At 44.1% G+C, this 20,523-nt stretch overlaps 1 protein-coding gene across 1 annotated transcript in view; it reads right to left on the reverse strand.

Moving 5' to 3' along the window:
• SH3PXD2B (SH3 and PX domains 2B) overlaps positions 1-20,523 on the reverse strand; it is a 98,036-nt gene that overhangs the window by 31,058 nt on the left and 46,455 nt on the right. The window contains exons 3-5 of the mRNA XM_063087512.1: positions 17,109-17,184; positions 10,589-10,665; positions 2,755-2,846 (exon numbers count right to left, since the gene is read on the reverse strand). Of these exons, the coding sequence (XP_062943582.1) occupies positions 2,755-2,846; positions 10,589-10,665; positions 17,109-17,184 (245 nt within the window). The remainder of the gene's footprint in view (positions 1-2,754; positions 2,847-10,588; positions 10,666-17,108; positions 17,185-20,523) is intronic.

Here is a 20,523-nt window from a genome sequence, read left to right on the forward strand (position 1 = left end):
GTCCCCAAGCAATGACGTGAGGGAGGTGTCATTAGGCCCACTTTATAAAAGAAGAGACTGAGGCACAGGAACAGGAAACAACCCGCCCAAGCTCACCAAGCTTGAGATTGCTTGTTATGGACTAAATGTCTGTGTCCTCCCAATACATAGGTTGAAGCCCTAACCCCCGGGGTGATGGTAGTTGGAGATGGAGCCTTGGAGGAGGTGATTAGGTCATGAAGGTGAAGCCCCCATGATGAGATTCGTGCCCTTATAAGAAGACACATGAGAGAGCTGGCTTCTTTCTCTCTCTCCACCCTGTGAGGACACAGCGAGAAGGCTTCCATCTGTAAATGAGGAAGTGGCCGTCACCAGGAACTGAAATGGTTGGCACCTTGATCTTGGACTTCCTAGCCTCTAGAACTGTGAGAAATAAATTTCTGCTAAGTCACCCAGTCTGTGGGATTTTTGTTAATGACAGCTTGAATAGACTAAGACAACGGTCAAGCCACTTTCCAATCTGAGGGCGTATCAAGCTGTGCACCTTGATCAACCAGTAAGAGGTAGAGTTGGAATAAAAACAGCCATGTCTGGGCATTCAGAGAGAAACAATACAATGAGCCTCCACTTTCTGAGCAGCTGGCATGTTCTTAGAATTTAACCCTCACTGTTACCCTGATGAATGCTGCTAATCCTTTGTCACAGTGGAGTAAATTGAAGCCCTGCGGCAAAGTGAGGAGACCTGAGGCTAGGAGTGCGTGAGTGGTGGAGGCAGGCTCTGAACCTGGGTATACCCATTCTGAACCCAGGCTCTTTTCTATTAAAGGGGTGTACCATACACAGAGGCTGCACAGAGCTTAGGTTCAGACTGGGAAAATTCACTTCTACCTCTTCCAAACTGTGTGACCTCGGGCAAGTCTCTTTTATTATTCTGAGCCTCAGCTTCCTCATCTGTAAAATGGGAATGACGGTTTTTTATCTGAAAGTTTTGTGAGAGAATGAAGTGGAAATGGAACACGATAAGCTCCAGTCTTTTGATTCATCTTGTCTAGAAATAATAACTGAATCCAGAGGCTATGAGCCTGAGCTGGCAGTTTAATCCTGAAAGTCCAGGACTGTAGACAAAGGTGCTTTGAGAATATTTCATTGTCTTGTGATGCTGATAAATGCTGGGAAATATTTACCAGACACAAACACTTTAAAGACACTAAGAACTCAAACATTAGCCAGTACAGACTATAAAGACCCAGTATTACCAGATTTATATTTATTCTGTATTTTTATTATTATTTTTCACTACATGAAACTGTCTTGGCTCCTATGTTGGCTTGACATTTTCTTGTGATCTAACTCAAAACATTTACTGTTGTCTCTTACGGAATGTCTTCCTTGATTCCAAAGCCACATGCTTCTGTGTGTTCACTATGAGAAGCTGTATTTACTTACTCTGTGCTTGTTGCAGGAAATGGTATTTATTGGAATAGAGATTTATTGTAGTAAGTTAAGTTTACTCTTCTGTGTGGTAGTTAAAACATTAGTCCTGAGTGATCACTCAGAGGTCTGTGACCTCTATCAGCACCGCACTCTCCCGAGTGAGCCACGGGCCGGCCCTAGAGGTCTGTGACCTCTAAACTTGACTCTGGATGTTGCCACATATGTATATATATAAATGGCCCGACTTCACTTGTTAAAATTCTTTGATGCTTTCTCCTTACAAATTTATTCTAAAAATGAGTTTTGTGACTCCAACAGATACATTTCCAAAAAGCAACATGTGTCTTTCTATCTTGATGTATGTAAAGTGCTCAGCATGCTACCCAACATATTGTGATCATGTAACAAACCTAAGCCTAGGTTATTATTGCTGTGTTGGGCAATCAGTAAGCTCAGAGCTAAGAAGAGAAGTTCCCACTTTTGTAACAGAGCCTGGCTGGCACCAGTGCTTCCTGATAGTGCCCAAATGGACACCAAACTCTGCTGACTCTTGCTCCTGTGACCCCAGCATGGTTCCAGCACCTGTAGGCTGGTCTCCTTTTCCTACTGTGATTTTTCCACTAGCCAGATCCCTTCTTTCTGCAGATACGCCTGGCGCCTTTTCCAGAAAAGCACTTTTTGAAAAACACTGTGTATATCAGTGTTTCAGACTGGCAGCATGTTGGTGTGTAAACGCTGGAGGGCAGGTGGCGCTTAGATTTTGTGCAGTATGCAGTGTGCCCTGTGTGGCTGTGGCTGCTGAATATGAAGTGATAGGCATCCGGGTGTGCTGCCTGTCCACTGTAGGGAGCAGCCACAGGGAGGCAGGGTGGTGGTGGACATTTAGGACAGCTTTGGAGCCTCTCTGATCAGGGTCAAATCCTGGCTCTGTTACGCACTGGCAATGGGACCTTGAGCAGGTGTCAGTCACTCATTCACATCCCTAATAGTTCCTGGGCATACCTCCCTCCATGGGCCAGACAATGAGATGAATCTAATGCCCAGTCCTTGCCTCACAGGCTCACAGTCTACCCAATTCTAATATACTTGGATAAGTGCTGTGGGTAAGTGCAGAGTACTATGGGACTACAGCAGAGGCCCTCAGCCAGTTTCCTTCACCTGCCAAATGGGACTATCATTACCCACTTAGCAACTGTGAGGACCAAATGAAGTAAGGTCTTGCAGGGGCTCAATCCATGAAATCCAGCTTGATTTTTGCTTTGCTTTCCTATGGGGCTGGCTGGACCAGCAGCAGGGAGGGCTGTGAGGACACAATCTGGGGAGGTCCACAAACCAACTTACTCTTTGGGGGGATTCAGGTCTTCAGGCCTTGTCTCAAAGAACTGAAGCACCTCATCACACTGAGAGATATAGGGGGGCAGCTGGATCAGGGCCTGGAGGAGAGAGACACAGGTGAGTCCAAAGGAAGGAGAGGGTGTCAGGAATGCCACATGCCAGAGGTTCTCAAACTTCTGATGTTCTCAGGCTTCGGAATCACCAGGACGGGTTGTTAAAGCAAAGATCGTTGGGCCCCATCTCAAACTTTCTGATTCAATATGTCTGCAGTGGGGTCTGAAAGTGTGCAATTCTAACAAGTTTCCTGCTGATGCTGCTGGCTTGGGGAACACTCACATACACACACACACATATACACAAACATGTATATGTATATTTTAGGTGTATTTGGACAAATAATATATAAATATTTACACAAAAAAGACCATATTGTACATGCTATTTTGTAAACTCATGCTTTCACTTAACAGTAAATTGTGAACTTCATGCCGTATCATTATTCTTCTACAACATCTTCTATACCGGACATTGGGCATCTACTGTATAGATGTATCACTTTATTCAACCAGTCGCCTACTAGTAAACATCTAGTTGTTTCCAACATGCTTGCATGTATGTCTTGACTCACAAATCTGAAGCGTTAAAGTAAAGGGACTATTTTATGATTTGGATAGAGGTTAGAAGCCTCCAGGTTAATGAAAAGTTGAAACATCCCAGATCTCCCACTGGCCAATTCCATGTTAATCTGCCACAGCAGCTCATCAGCTGGGTCATGAAGGAACCTCCACTGTGTCTGCCAACAGACTGGATAAGGAGGTGGGTGGAGGACACAAAGTGGGGCAAGGCATTTGTGGTGTCAGTTTGTCTACCAACAGGGACTCATTCAGTGGTTCAATAGGCATTCTTTGTGTCCAGCACTGCACTGGTTTTGTGCCAAATACAAGAGAAGTATAAGGTACATCCTGCTTATTAAAAGATTTGAAACTAAGATATGGCTCCATAATGAACAAAGAGCACAGTTTAAAAAATATTTACTAAGCCCCCTCTGGCCCAGGTCCTGGACAGAGGTGATGGGGACACAGAGGTGAGTACAGTAGAGTCAGTTCCTGCACACATTTAATTACAAACAACTGTGGAGGGACCGCACACCTGCATATTCATGAATTTAAATAGCAATATTTAATGCCAGCCAAATCACCCCACCAGCACATGCTCTGCAGTGAAGCAGGTCTCTGTTCTCTCCTAGAAGGCCTCAGTTCCTTGGTTCCTCTCATGTGCCTTCTCACCATGCTGAGCATGAGTCTGGGGTCTGGGGCAGAAGGGACATGTCTTGTATTCTCTATATAACCAGCCCCTTAAAAGCTCACCATCTCCACCCTCAAAAGTAATGTGTCAACTTTGCAGGGTTATTGGACATGGATAGACCAACAGAGAGACACATGGAGGTCTCCAATGTGGCACCTCCTATAGGGTTTCAGAAGTATTTTGATCCTACATGTTTATTTCCCCCATTAAAAAAACTTTAATTGTGGCAAAATACACATAATACGAGAGGTCTTCAAAAAGTTCATGGGAAGATTTGTATTATCTTCTAATTCTATTTTTCCATGAACTTTTTGAAGTACCCTCATATACTTGTGAAATTGGCCATCTTAACCATTTTCAAGTATATGGTTCAGTGGCATTAAATACATTCACACTGCTGTGCTACTATCACCACTGTCCATCGACAGAAGTCTTCTCATCTTGCAAAACCAAAACTCTGTGCACATTAAACAATAACTCCCCTTCCCCTCCCCACTTCCATCATCATTCTACCTTCTGTCTCTATGAATTGACTACCCTCAGTTCCTCATATAAATGGAATCATACAGTAGTTGTCCTTTTGTGTCTGGCTGATTTCATTCAGCATGTTCATCCATTCAGGATTCATTCATGTTGTAGCACATACCAGAATTTCCTTCCTTTTTAAGGCTGAATAACATTCCATTATATGTATATACTGTACCACATTTTGATTATCCATTCATCCATTGATGGACACTTGGGTTGCTGACCCTACATGATTTTTTGAGTCAGGTTCTAATTTTAAGTCAACCCCCTCCCCCCCCCAATGCAACTTGCCCCAGACCTACATCAGAAAAACAATGTGAGGTGGGCAGATGGTTTAGTAAGGTATCTTCCCTAGTCCTTGTCCACTGTTCCATCTTTCTGGGGTGAAGGATGCTGACTGAAAGGGCTCACTGATTTTTTAAAAATCAGCCTTTAGGTAGCTCCTGCTCTGCAGCAAATCCCAGGGACTAACCTTTTCCATGTTTGAGCCAGAGAGTCCTAGAGGAAGAAGAGCAAGCACTTCCCTCCCCCATCTCCAGTTTCTGATCCCCCCTTATTTTTCTGGTTCAGAGCAGTGACTGGCCATCCCCCCTGCTTTCCTCTGAAATCCTGCAGCTTTTGCAGTTGGAACCACATAATGAAGGTACTGATTACATGCTGGACTGTGGTGAGTCCTGGCTGCTTTGTGTACAAATATCTTGTGGCTTCCCCAGACTGCAATCACAACACTCCCTGACGTTGGCTCACACTTGGTGGCTCCTGAAGTGCATTTATCTGTGTCACTGAATGAGTATATAATCCTGGGAGGGCTGGCCCATTTTAAAGATGGGGACATGGAGGCTCTGGTGAGGTGACGTGGACTTGAGAGCCGAGGTCTGACTGACTCCAATCTTCTAGCCCAAATCCACAGTGGGCATTGAGGTGGTGGTCTTCCTCCTCCACCTTCCCTACATGTCTACACAGTGCTGGGGAGACCCACGAAATCTGGCCAAAAAGTATCCACTGGATAAACGTGAGGGAGAGGCTGGAACTGGCCACGTGGCCTTGTTAGAGGAGAGCTGGTGGGCACAGGGCACGAGCCCCTGCGGTGGTCATCATCTCTGCCTGGAGGATGCCTCCCAGGGAGCTCCTTGCTGAGGTGGGCAGAGGCCCCAAATGGACCAGCAAGGGGAAGAAAAAACAAAAACCTTCTGACATGGAAACCTTCTGACAACGCCAAGCTCTCTTCTGGTTTTGAGCTATTCCTAGGAAGTGAAAGCCAAACCAAACTCTCAAACCATAAAATAAGCCAAGTTACTAATAAAAGGCAGCATTGAACACTTTGATGTTTGCCCTCTCATTGTGGATGAACTGGCTAACAATAAAAAATGACCCAGGGCAGAGAAAGAATTCTGCTTCTGAAACACTCCAGGACTGTCTTGTGTTTGGTTGGTACTGAAAAAGAATCATAGTTCCAGCAAGACTCATTTTGGTTCTAGAAGGAATCCTGGCCCGCTGGACACATGTGACTGGTCGGTGCAGGGACAAGAGAAGAGAGCAAGTCCTGCTTGCTGGGGATGATAAGAGGTCAGGCAGAATTAGCTCCTGATTCTGGCTCTGTCACTTCTTAACGGTGTGACTCTGGCCAAGTTCCATGACCTCTCTGAACCTCAGTCTGCTCATCTGTAAAATGGAAATAAGACCCACCCATCTCAGAGGGCTGTGCTACAGAATAAGCATGGAAGTGACTGTAAGGTTTCTGTCTTATACTAGCTGCTTGACAAACATTAGTTAACCCCTTTGGCTCTGTGTATTGTACCAAGTACAATAATATGCTGCTTCCCATAGGTGATTTCAGAGGCAGCAAGATGCTTATGGTAAATAACAATGCCGTGGCTAGCACGTAAGTTCATATTTTTTCAGTCCTTTTAATCCTCTTTAACTTCAAAAAGAATTCCCCAGAGACATAGAACTTCTCTAACACGCTTCCTGAGAGCAGGACCAGACCCTGCAGAGCTCAGGTAGACATGCAACAGCTACCTAGATTTAAGAACATTTTTTGTTTCTACTTTTACTTTTATGGCATGATACCAGTTTTATATTATGGTTGTGATATAAAGTTTCCTCTAAAGTATATTATTTTAAGAAGTTCAAAAAGTGAGCTAATTTAAAGAAAAATATTAATAATAATATAGGTGGTAGTGTATGATGAAAATCTGGAAGGAGGCCTCAAGTACTGGAGTCTAGTAAATACAGTTGTTATGTTATCTATAGTTTACTTTAAAATACTATGGCATGGACGTATACACTCACACGTGTGTGTGTTAGATTTAGGCTACTTTCTAATGATGGTTAGTTAATATGTGAAGTCTCCTCATTGGCAATAAATACATCAGCGAATGAAAGACTCATCAGAAGCCCTCACTTCAGAAAAGGCTAGTTCAGGGCTTCAGCTATCTTCATCTCAGATCACACCACAGCCTTTATTCATTAGCATAACAGCTGTGAGAAATGACTTTTATTTTTAATCTACTGGCAAAATGAGGAATGCTCTAGAAATATTCTCAGACACTGGCTCTTACATGAACAGAACCTGGTGAGCCCAGTAGCATATGTATATTCATCAGATTAGTGTCCTGGGTCTAGAATTCAAAGCTGTTTCTGGAATTGGAATTTCAGGCTCTAGAGGTTTGGAAAGAGACAAAAAGGAGAAATTAATTTTTCTTTGAGAGTTGGGACACAGTACAGTGTCCCTATGCATGAAAAGCATCCTTGCCTCTCACCCCCATCTCTTTTTAAGGATCCTAGACCCCAGGTCTTGTGTTCAGCCTCTTGCAGATTTTACTGTCAGACCATAGTTAGGATTGCCTTAATTCTGCCACTAGAATGTTGTCGCTTCTGCCTTGAGGAACCATTCATGCAAAGTGGTGTCAGACAGGCAGCTGGTATTTCAATGAATTTACAAAACAACTTGGGTGACTTTTAATAAGGCTGCTTGATAATATGCTTGTATGTGGTGCAGGACTCAGCTGAATAATGTTTTCATTATGTCTTCTAATGAACAAATGTTCTTAAAATTAATGTAGTCAAATAAATCAATCTTTTTATGGTTGGTACTTTTTGTCTTTAAAAATTTGTCTACACCTAGAGATTGTGAACATATTTTCCTATTTTCATTTTCTAAAACCTTTTATAGCATTGCCTCTTATATTTATGTCTTTAATTTCCTTGGAAATGATTTCACATGTGGTGTGAGGTAGGGGTCAGTTAACTTTTCTGTTTTTTTTTTTTTTCCCATATGGATACCCATTTACTAAAGAATCCAATGTTTTCTCCACGATCTTTAAGGCTGCCTTTGTCAGTATCAATGTGTCCAAATACACACGGGCCTGTTTCTAGGTCCTCTATTTTGCTCTAATGGTTTGCCTATCCTTGTGTCAACACCATACTGCATCAATTACCTAACTTTATAATAGGTCAGGTAGATCAGAAACTTTCTTCTATTGTAATATATATCTGGTAGCTAGATTTGGGGGTATCTACAGCCCTTGTCTACCTATTGGAGACTACCGATTTCTATTAAAATAAAGCTGATCATGATAGATCAAATTAGCTTAAGTCAGTTTGCAACAATGTCAATAACAGATATCCAAATGTTACATAACAGCCTATGTAGTCTGTAAAAGGCCTTGTGATAAAAGGCATCATTTCACCTCCCTCCAGAAGGTCACTTCCCTTGAAGTTGAGCCCAAGGAATATGGCTAACCAAAACCCTAAAATATATGCTCTGTTTCTTACAATTCATTAATAGTAGGCGGTGGCAACTTCCATGTGACTCATATAACATAAGCAGTGTCTTCCCTAGGGTTAATCCAGATGAATTCATTAAGTCTGTACCATTCCAAGCTTCAGGTAGATGCAGGCAGCAGATGACATCTCTTATCGCTTCAGGATTTTAAATTTCCTTTTCAAAATCAAATGTCCAATGGCTGGTGAAGCACTGGGTACAAGGAAAGTCTGACTCTGGAGAGAAGTCAGGTGAGCCGAGGTGGAAGCAGAATAGGATAATTTGAGCTGAGGAAAAACAGCTTCTGGGGAAGGTACCAGCAAGAGCTTCCCAGGTGGGCAAGATGACCCCAAGGGTCCAAAGTTCTTGCCAGCAGGGCCTGGACAAAGCAAGGCTGTCTTCATAATTGGAATTTCGGCCTCTAGAGGTTTGGAAAGGGACAAAGAAGAGATGTGAATTTTCCTCTGAGAGTTGGGTCCTAGTTTAGTGTCCTTGTGCCTGAATGACTGTCCCTGCCCCTCATCTCCATCCCTATTTAAGGATATTTAGGAGAGAGAAGAATTGGACTTTACCTTCCTCTATGAAATACATGCTTGAATACTTCAGCCTCTTGCATTCTTACTTTCTCAGAGAGGCCATAAGTGGTTTGTGAGTGTCCAGGCACAAAAGGCCTGGGTTCCGTTCTCAAACTCTTCAATACTATTGTCGTAAGTAACTTTGCTAGGGTGCCATTTCCTCATCTACACAATGGGAATAATAAAACCTACTTCTCAACGTCGTTGGAGGGATGAATGAGGTCGTGTCTGGCAAAGAGGAGACGCTCAGTCAGGAGTGGTTTTCTACCCTTCCTTGACATCTCCTGCCAAGAGAGGGTCATCTGTCCCCATACTGCCCCTTTTTGTTTAAAATTTTTTTACAGATTTATTGAGTTATAATTTATGTACCATAAAATTTACTCATGATAAGTGCCCAGTCCAGTGATATTTAGTAAATGACGGAGTTGTGCAACCACCGCCACCATCTAGTTTTAGAACTTTTCCATCCCCTCAAAATTTCTCCCAACCTAATTTATAGTCTATCTCCACTTCCACTGCTCCCAGGCCCAGGAAACCACAAGCTGCTTTCTGTCTCTATAAATGTGCCTTTTCTGCACATTTCATATAAATGGAATCATACAATATGTAGGCTTTTGCATCGGGCTTCTTTCACATAGCATCATGTTTTTGAGATTCATCCAGGTTGTAGCATTTATTAGTATTTCGCTGCTTTTTATTGCCAATTAATATTATATTGTATGGATATTCCATATTTTCTTTATCCATTCACCAGTTGATGGACATGTGAATTGCTCCCATTTTTTAGGCTATTATGAATTAACACTGCTATGAACATTTGCTTCCACGTCTTTGTGTGGACATAAGTTTTCAATTTTCTTTAGCATATACCTGAGTGGTCTTATACTGTTTAACTTCTGAAGAAATTGCCAAATGTTTTCCAAAGTGGCTTCCCATCTTATGCCCCACCAGAATGAAAGCTCTATTTTCTCCACATTCTTACCAACACTTGGTATTGTCTGTCTTGTTGATTATAGCCATTTCAGTGGCTGTGTAAGTATCTCATCATGGCTTTATTTTGCATTACCCTAATGACTAATAATGTTGAACATCTTTTCATGTGCTTATTAGTCATTCCTATGTCTGCTTGGGTGAAATTTTTATTAGACTTTTCCCCATTTTAAAGTTTGGTTGTCTTTTTATTATTGAGTTGTAAGAGTTCTTTATGTATTCTCAATACAAGTTCCTTGTCAGATGATTTACAAATATTTTCTTCCAGATTGTGACAGGTCTTTTCATTTTCTTAATGGTATCTTTTGAGGTATGGAAGTTTGTAAGTAGACTTAATAAAGTCCAATTTTACCAGTTTTTCTTTTATGGCTTATACTTTTGGTGTCATATCTAAAAGCCCTTTGCCTAATCCAAGGTCATAAAGCTTTTCTTCTATGTTTTCTTCCAGCAGTTTTATAGTTTCAACTCTTGTATTTAGGTCTATGATTCACTTTGAGTTGATTTTTGTGCATGGTATGAGATAAGGGTCCAACTTCATTCATCTGTCCTAGGTTGAGGGTGACCATAGGTGACTTTTTTTTTCTTTACATTTATTTCAACTGTATAAATTATTCATAATGAGCATCTCATAACCAGAAAGGAAACAAAAGGCCAAGTTGGCATTTCTCAGCCTTACCTTACAGTATTCATCAATTGGTATCAGGCGTTTGACAGCCACGTCCCGGATGTGGCTTCGTCGAAAGAGAATTTTGCCTGCAGAGGATGACAGCACATACAGTGATGTAAGGGAGCAGTGACCAGCTCTCAGTGACCTGAGAGGGTGTGGATATGGCTGTCTCTGGGATAGGTCTGAGTGGTACCAAAATTCCTGGCTGCCACCAATACTCCCCGGCTGGACTTCTACAGGGCTTGGATAACCCCATATGTGGTCCTCTAAAGCCCTGTTCATGGCTCTAGTACAGGGACTGAGGGAACTGGACCTAGTGAGTAAGTTTTGGTGAGATAAGGGAGGCTGGAAACAGTCCGTGAAAGGAAGGGGCCCCTACCGGGATCCTAGAATCAGATGAAACTCATAACATCAGTTGAAACTTAGATCCTGTCCAAACGCAGGATTCTCAGACTGGGTGAGCACACAGCGGATACCCAAATATGCTCTAACGAATAGTTCAGTCTCCTTTCCTCATTCACCTTCCACTCTCATCTTGTGTACCCTAGACCCCCATGCTCTTTCATGATTTGGGGCCTCCTCTCTACCTGGAATACCCTCCCCATCCTATCCCACCCAGCACCCTTGATAGGAAACTCCTACTCCCCTCCAATGGGTTAAGAGTTCCTGCCTCTTTCTGATCGGACACATCACATTATTTATTTTTACAGGCCTTCTTTCCTACTAGTCATGGGCTCTGCCCAAGTAGGGATTGATTGGGCCTCGGTCCATTTTGTGGCACTGAAGTTTGATAAATGTATAGATGTGGCTTCCACCTGCAAAGATGACAAATCCCTCCAATTCCTTTCCCAATTAGTGTTTGTAACAGTAGGGTTCCGAGTCTTCCCACTTCACCAAATACTAACTGAGAGTTCACTACTTGCTCAGTGACATCCTAAACGCTGGGGCATTGTGCTGCAAACCTCCAGGATGATATATGGGCAGAGAATGTGTATCACAGAAGAATACAGGCATCCACATGATGCCACTGAAGATCCCTGGAAATATCCAAGATGTTGAAATGCTATGGGGAGGTTTGCTAAAGCAAATCAGTGGGTCCCCAAGGGTTTAGACAGGAGATTCTCTCTTAGGGAGACGGTGACAAAGAGCATGCATTCAAGAGCAAGACAACCCAGGCTCACTAATCTGGATGCATCCCACAGGCAGCGGGTGGCAGAAAATCACAATAAAACATCAAGGAGGGCCAAAGAGATGAGGGATGGAGATAAGCCTCATGCAGCGGGACAAGGAGGTCTCTATGGGTAGGTCAAAGAGGAAAGTACAGGAAGACCAGAGCTACTCCAGAGCGCAGAGCATGGAGGTCTACTAAGACCTTTACCTATTTCGGGTCCTAGGAGGTAGGTCAAGGAGAGAAATTTGGGTCAGGAGTGTGGCAGGCCGAGGAGAGATTACCATTGATTTCAGATGGCTTCTGGTAAGACCTTTGTCTCCACAGATCAAGCTTGGGTGAGCAGGGATAGGATGGGTGAGAAGGTTAGTAAGAGTTTTCATGATACAACAGAATCAAAAGGGATGTTGAAAAACAACGAATTGACTTCTAAAGATCTGCAGTGCAAGGTTGTAAGGGAGGTTTGCGCCCAAAAAGACCCTATGGTTAATACAACATCTTAACTAACTTTGCCAACTTGCTCTTGTGCAAAAGGGCACTATCAGGAAATTAGATAGTTACAGTCAGCAGAGAGTGCGCCTTTTGGGGCTCATTTCCACCAATTAAAAAAAAACCCACCACCACAGTAAGATGACATATATATTCCTTAAAAATAAGGACTATCCTTTCTTTACAATGGTAGTGGTTTCAATTCTGCTTATGAGTCAGCCAGATTTCTGACACACCTGTGCTTGTTAGAAAGGCAAAATTAGAAGAAAATGCATCACAGGGTTCAAAGTGCTCATCTCTGAGGGGTGGAAGACAGGGAAATTTTGTTTTCTTCTGTATAATTTCCCCAAAGTTTCTGCCATAAACATTTATTGCTTCTATCAGGAAATGTTCATATCACAAAGAACAAAAAAAGCAAATTATGCAGCAAAGTGGGAAGGGGTTTACAACCCGACTCCCCTGGCACCGATGCTCTCACTCCTTCATTCACTTGATAGGTGCAGCCCTTTCTGTGCCGGTGCTGGGGGCCAGTGGGGTGCAAGATGGCTGCGGGCCTGGCCTCCTGGCATGAAGTGTTGGTGTTTCCTTACAAGGAAGGACCCTGAGGACATTTTGGGTGGGACGATCTTTCCCTGGACTGTTCCCATCCTGCAGTGTGTTTAGCATCTTTGGTCCAAACGTGGAGTAATCTGGTAGCCCTTCCCAACCCCATCCCGCCCCAGTCATTGTGACAATCAAATACCTTCTGTTCCCATATTCATTGGCCCTCATGGGTGGGACTACTGTGATTTGGAACCCTCAGGAGTGTCCTGAGCTTTCAGCAAATATAAGGAATGTGTGCCTGGAAAGAGAGATCCTACTTCCCGCCCTCTTAGTACTTCTCGAAATGGGAGAAGAGTCTATAACCAAAAATATTTTGGTCCCATTTTAGTACGATTTGGTTGTAAGCAGGATCAAAATATTTACAACCGGCATGGTACTGGCCCTGGCCTGTGAAAGTGGGCACAGGCCTATGATGAGGCCACCACACAGCTAAAGAGCTCCATGGTGAGGATTCACCCAAGGCTCAGCCTATGGGAGCTGAGAGAAGGACAGAAAACTCAGGGGCTTTCAGTGTTTCCCGGGGGTGTGACACAAGGACAAAAGCGTCACTCCTTTCCCTATGTAGTCTCAGTGGGACAGGGATCTCTGGGTGCATATCTGGTGCCCTGCCAGAAAGGGAGGCCGGAAGCCCCATGGCAGCAGTGGGGACTGCTGAGGCCACAGGCCAACCCCTGGGCTGCCTCCTGCTGGCTATGCAGCCTTGGGTAAATGCATTTACCTCACAGAGCCTCAGTCTCCTCATCTGTAAAATGGGAGAGCTGCCCTTATCTCTAAGAGGTAATCTCCACAGGTCTGGCACTTAGTAGGTGCTCACAAAGGGGCAATTACTATTTTTTGTAGTAGCACTTTAGATGATATTGCATTACACTTTGCAATTAAGAGTACACACTCTTTCCTCAGCCTCCTGCTTTCTTTGCTCTGCCTCCTTGGGTTAATGCACCATTTACTTGCAGCAGAGCTGGAGTGACTACTCAGGCCCCAGCTATGGGGCAGAACCATGTGGCCAGTAGTTTAGGCACAAGAACCAGCACCTCTTTGGCCAGTGCCTCCCCACTGAAGGGCTGATGGGGCAGTGGCCCCTCATCTGTGCCTGATATGAAGCATTTCTGTGTGTCTCGGGGAAGGCGGGCGAGCCTGCCACCTTCCTGGACTGGAAAGGGTGCTCAGGGGAGAGAACAGCCTTTGGTGGGAACGGGTCGGCTTTTGTTTTCCACAGTGGAGAAAGGCCAAACTGTAATTCTTATTTTTCAAGCTGCATCCTCTGCCAAGTTGGCTTCTCCAGCTCCTGCTGGGATGGAAAATTGCAGGGGCTGTGCTCCCCTCCCCCTGCCTTTGTGCTAACATGAGACTGGCTTTTGTTCTGCTGATGCGGCAGTCTTGGCAGAAAACTGACCCCTGGAGAGGGGACGTTTCTCTCGTGCTTTCCTGCCCTTGGTCTTGGCCTTGAGGAAAAACTGAGAGGTGGGCTCAGAAAGGATGCTACGGGGGTCTTGGGGCCCATCGGGACCTCTCCAAGCTACAAGTGGGTGCCTTGAGCAGGGACAAAGGGGCCAAGTCCTTAAGAACAGCATTTTCATTAATTCTTGGGTGGAAAAGGATTACGTAACCACAAAAGCTTTTAAGAGCTCGGGAGAGGGTCGGCTCAAGTTCTCTGTCTTGGGAAGTTTTTCCAGAGCTGGGTTTGCCTTTCATCCAGTAAAGAGTTATAACTCACTGCTTTCCTTTCCTTTCTTGAAGAAAAACCTACATTTAGAGCCCAGTTTAACTTTATATCCAGATTGGTCCCTGGTCAAGAATGACTCCAACATATGAAACCCAGAAATTTCAAAGAAATGTTCAGGGACCCTGTTTCTGCCTTTACTGAGAACCTACTGACCTTAACACTACTATGTGCCAGGGATTGAACCTTGTGAAGCAGGGTCTACTGTCCCATTTTTTTTTTTGTCTTTTTCGTGACCGGTACTCAGCCAGTGAGTGTACCTGCAATTCCTATATAGGATCCGAACCCGCGGCGGGAGCGACGCCGCGCTCCCAGTGCCGCACTCTCCTGAGTGCGCCATGGGCTCGGCCCCTACTGTCCCATTTTTAACAGATGTAGAAACTGAGGCTCAGAGGGGGAATGCCGCCTGCTTGAGGCCACAGGGTTGGGTCTGCTTGACTCCAAAGCACGTGCCTTCGAGCCCTGATATTTGGCTGTGGCAGCTGGCACACTGGGTTTTCTCCAGCAGGGAAAAATATTCCAGCGTGGTTGTACACTTTCCCAGTGGAGGAACTAAAAATGTTAGCTTTTTTAGGCAAAGGATTCTCTCAGTGGAGGAGGGCCTGGCAAACACATCTACCCCTTCTCTCAACCTATTCCATGATGATGACATCTGGAAGAACCCACTGATGCCCTGGAGTGGGGGACAGGAGATAAGGTGCTTGTGGGACCCAGGGAGTCTCATCCCATCTCTGGGCCTGTTCCCTTGTATGAAATAGAAAAAAGATCTAAAAGGCCCTCCCAGCTCTAAATATCTGTGACTTAGGGTGATCATCAGTTTGCTAATTACCTGTACATAAAAATAATAATACTAAGTGCCTGATGGCCATTAGCTACCTGTCAGGCATTTACAAAATCCTCATAACAACTCCACCATTTAAGTACCATTATCATCTCTAACTTGCATATGAAGAAATGAAACTCAGTGTGCTTAAGTGATTTACCCCAGGTAGCAGAGTTGGTGAGTGGGGGGCACTGGGATTCAAACCCAGGTCGTCTGACTCCAGGCATGAACTTTGGAGACAGCTATACCTGTGTTTGAATCCCGAGCAAGTGCTTATAGCTTTTCTGAGCCTCAATTTCCTCACTGTTAAGTGGGCATAATGCCTACCCTGCAGGACTACACTAGGTAATGAATACAAAGCACTTAGCTTAGCAACCGGCACATGGCAGATAGCCAATAAATGGGAGCTATTATTACTTGAAGCAATAACCCTGCTTTGGGTAACACCCTTTTTTGAGCTGCAGTCTTGATACTATTATTTGATAAGAGATTTTTTCTGAGGGAGGGACACTGAATGCCTTGAGAGCAGGGACTAGCCATAATTGCATTAAACCCTACACAGCAGCTGGTGAGGTATCTGGTTCTCAAGAGAATACTTGATAGGTGTGGCAGGTGGGTAGCTAGAATTCCTAACCGCCCCCCCCCAAGATATCCCACCCTAATCCCCAGAGCCTGTGTATATGATGAGATATTAAATGCTTTACATGCACCTTAAGAGGGGGAGATTTCCTGGATTAGCCAGGTAACTGTACAAGCCCTTAAAAGTAAAGGGCATTCTCCAACCATGGCAGAAGGGGAAGTCAGAGAGATTTGAAGCACGAGAAGAATTCAATGCCCCCTTGCTGGCGTTTCTGGCTGGGAGATGGATGGGGGCTGTGTGATGAGGAATGTGGGCAACTTCTAGAAGCTGAGGGGGTCCCGGCTGACTGCCAGCCAGGAAACAGGAATTGTGGTCCTATAGCTGCAAGGAGCTGAATTCTGCCAACAATCTGAATGAGAATGAAAGTGGATTCTTCCCTAGATCCTCCAGATAAAGAGCTCAGCCACCAAATACTTTGACTTTGGACTTGTAAGACCCTAACCCAGCTGAGCCTGCCTGAATTTCTGACCTACAGAACAATGAGATAATAAATGGGTAATGCTTTAAGCTGTTAAACTGGTGGTAATTGTTACACAGGAATAGAAAACGAATACATTGGCTATAGCAGCAGACCCCACTCACTACAAAAAATGTTTTTCCTGGGGGAGGGAGAGCAGGGTAAGGGAGGAACCAGTAAAGGGCCACAAAAAACAATTACATTGTATAATGTTGAATATACTAATTATCCTGATTTCAGTACCACATATTGCAGATAGGTATTGATATTCAACTCTGTACCCCACAGATATGTATAATCAACTATGTTTCAATTTTAAAAAAAGAAAGAAAGAAAGAAAACAAAACAAAACAACATGTTATAATGTTATTCCCATTTCAGAGATGGGAGCAACTGAGGATATCAGAGATGAAGGGTCTTGCCCAAGGTCATATAGCTAGTAAATGATATAGCATCAAACTCCAAAGTCCATATTCTCAGTCACTAATTTCTACAAATGACTGAGATTCTGGACATTGGTACAATGTACCCTGATAAAGGAAGACGGGTGATAAACTGTCCTGAGCAATCTGGGAGCTATACCAGAGCCCCCAGGGCCCATGCGTGCTGGGAGCACACATCCCACCCACCTGGCAGAAAGGGAATGATCCGCTGTTTGGGGTCCTTCTGTCCTCCTTCCATGGGAAACTTGTCCAGCATCTGCATCTAAATGAGGGGGAGAATACCAGAAACAAAAACCTCTCATCACACAGTAAATACATCTCTGATATTTTAAAGAAATTACACGAAATATGTGATTTGATATACAAAAAGTTCGATTCGTTCAGTTTTTCAGTAACCTAAACTAGTGGGGAAGGCAATTTCAACTGAATCTAGGACCCCAATGAAAACAGTTTTTTATATCCACAGCTGCCAAATTTGTGAAGGCTCAGAGTTCTCAGTTTTCCTGGAGGTCTACAGCTGCAGGAACCGAAATGTGAACACCCTTAGGGCCACCAGAATTTCATGGACAACAGCTCATCCTGTTTCCTGAGAATTGCCAGGTGGCATTAAGGAAGGAATCACTAAGACTCAATTAATCTGGTTAGGTTTATGCCTATGAGATCACTGTATTCCCCTGACCCACAAAGAATTCCCCGTCTCGGCTCAACAGATAGCTTTGTGCCTGGCTCTGTGCTAAATGTATAGGGTGCAGAGATGAAAAGACTTGTAGCCTAGAAAGGAGCCTGAAAAATAAGCTGCTAATGACAAGGTGGTGTGGGAGGCACTATGCTCGAGGTAGGCATAGGCTGCTGTCGGGGGGTAGAAGAGGAACGGGGGCAGAGTTCCAAAACCGAAAACCTTTAATGGTGCCATAAGTGCATCTCTGACATTTTGAGGAATTAATGTGAAATATCCAATTTGGTATACAAAATCACAAAGATCTGCTACTTACTCTCTGTGTAGTCTTGGCGAAATGAAATAACCTTTTAGGGCCTCATCTGTAAGTCTGGCAATAATGATACCAAATTGCAGTGCTACTTTATGGATTAAAGCTGGGCTGGTCATTAACGCTGTCATCAAATATTACTGGTTCTTCTTCTGAGCACATGGTAGATTTCTATTTCCCCACCCCCTTGAAGTGGGATGTGGCCAATTCAATGTGAACAGAAGAGATGTGTCACTTCAGGGTGGAAGATTTGTGACTGGTGGATGGTTTGACACTCTCTATTTCCCCCTGGCATGAGGATTGGCTACACTCCTGATAGTGGCTTCTCTGCCAGCCAGGGGCCTGGGGTGAGAGTCGAGCCCCCAACAACCTCTGATGGACATGCTGCCTGAGTGGGATACAAGACGCCCTTGTTGTATAGTAAGGTTATTCGTCATCGCAGCATATCCTAACCTGTCCGGATTAGTACCTGGGCCAAGGAATCAAGGCAGACGGGGTGGGAGTCCTAAGCATCCCAAATTAATGGGTGTAACATGAAAAGCCTGCCCATCGTTTTACCTCAAGGAGAAAGTCACCCTGACACTTCAGATCTGTCCCTTTGATAGAATGAAAGAAGCTTTGGAAAGTCTGGGAGAAATAAACACATCAATTGTGCAGGCATTTTGGGAGGCAGGAGAGGACTCGAAGTGGGAGAGAAGAGAAATATGTATATTGAGCACCTACTATATGCCAGGTATGGATTAGATTCTTCAGAAACTTTCCCTCATTAAATCCTCAAACACTCCTTTAAGATGGAGATTATTATTCAGGAAACCAAAGGTCAGAGAAGTGAAGAAATCTGCCCGTGGGCCTCCAGCCAGCAGAGTGGTGCAGCCAGACTGAAGGCCACATGCTTTTTTGTCATCACAGCACCCCACCTCTGAGATGCTGCAGGACATTTAAAGAGGATAGGGCCATTTTTTTACAGGCTGGAGCTCCCTGCCTCTTCAGTACTGTTTTATGTGACACCCCCAGGTAGGTGGGTCAGCCTCAGCCTGGCTGGGCATCCTGAAGAGCTGCTAGGATACACAAGCCTGCCCCAGAAGCCTGGGGTCAAGACTGTATCTGTGGTTTTCTTTGTGGTTTCCAATCATTGGCCCCAACTCTGTCCTGCACGGTGATGGGGAAATGCTTGGTCCACTGTCATTCAGCGAGTGGTGGCTCTCTGTGGCCCCACTGGAAAAGGCAGGCTTCCTTTTCTGAATCCAAGAGCTCTTCAATGCTAGTAATGGTAGGCACTCAATCAAAATGGGCTGAACTGGATGTTGACAGTGGGGGAGGCTGTGTGTGAGAACAGGGGTATACAAGAATGCTCTGCACTTTCCAGTCAATTTTGTTGTGAACCTAAAACTGCTCTAAAAAATAAAGTTCGTTAATTTAAAGAAATGGCTGAACCAATGAATGCAACTGAGTGAACTTTTTGGGAGGCCAGCTTCAGAAGATGTTTGCTAGGAAACCCTGATAAGTAATATTCATACTACTGTATTAAATAATAATCAGTAGTCACTACTAACATTTGTATAGCAGTTGACAGTTAACAAGCCCTCTCATACACATGATTTCATCTGACCTTCATACTAATCCTGTGAAATAAATGCTGTGATTCCCAAATCCCAGATGAGGAAACTGGGGAACCGAGAGGGAGGAGAACTTCCCTGAGGTCACACAGCTGAGTGGTGGCCCAGCCAGTCCAAGCATTTTCACCTAAATCCCATTTTCTTTCCCTAAGATCACTCTTTAGTTGGCTTTAGAGTGTCACATGAACATGAAAAACCATCTGAGATGAGGTATGTTAATATTCTGTGCACACGTGAACAGCATGCTTTCTTTTCGAAAGCAAAGTGATTAATCAGTCTCAGCTGCACAGCATTTTGAGATTTATAGGTTTTGCCTAACACTATCTCCTTTTTCCCTTCTCAGTTTGTTAGGGCAATGGTGAAACACCATTAAAAGGATTTTTCTCTCTCTCTCTTTTTTTTTTTTTTTATAAAGAATGTACTAATAATCCGTCCACCCTAATGTGACTACATTCTCTTGGGTTCCTTTTGAGTCCCTGTGTGAATGTACACACTGGCAAATGAGTCCCCATCCAGCGCTGTATTTTCAGTCCTCCATGTGGTCTTCACTGCTCTTTCTTAGGAAGTCACTCTCTTACCCTTTGTCCTGACTTGCTTTCACTCAGTTAAGCATGGCACAGAGAGCTGTAGTGTCTCCCTTAGTGTTGTTTATTTATTTGAGGCAGTAGATCTAGGTTTAAATGCTGTGAAGTCTAACCACAGATATTACCCCTAGGGACCAGACAGCCCTGGGGTTAAATCCTGATGCTTCCTCATGCTAGCTGTGGGTCCTTGGCCAGACACCTCGTTCATCGAGCCCATCTGCCATCTGTAGAATGAGGGCCGCAGCCTGCTCTGCAGGAGGCTGTGCTCTACATGAATGCTTATGTAAACTCTTTGGGGAACATACTAGACGTTCAACAAGAAATCCCATCTCCTTGTACTCTGACCATACTGAGTATGTTATTTCGAAAGTTATTTAGAAATAACTCTTAGTAGTCTGTTTTTTTAAAAATTGTA

This window comes from Cynocephalus volans, chromosome 2 (genome assembly GCF_027409185.1).
Source record: "Cynocephalus volans isolate mCynVol1 chromosome 2, mCynVol1.pri, whole genome shotgun sequence".
NCBI lineage: Eukaryota > Metazoa > Chordata > Mammalia > Dermoptera > Cynocephalidae > Cynocephalus > Cynocephalus volans.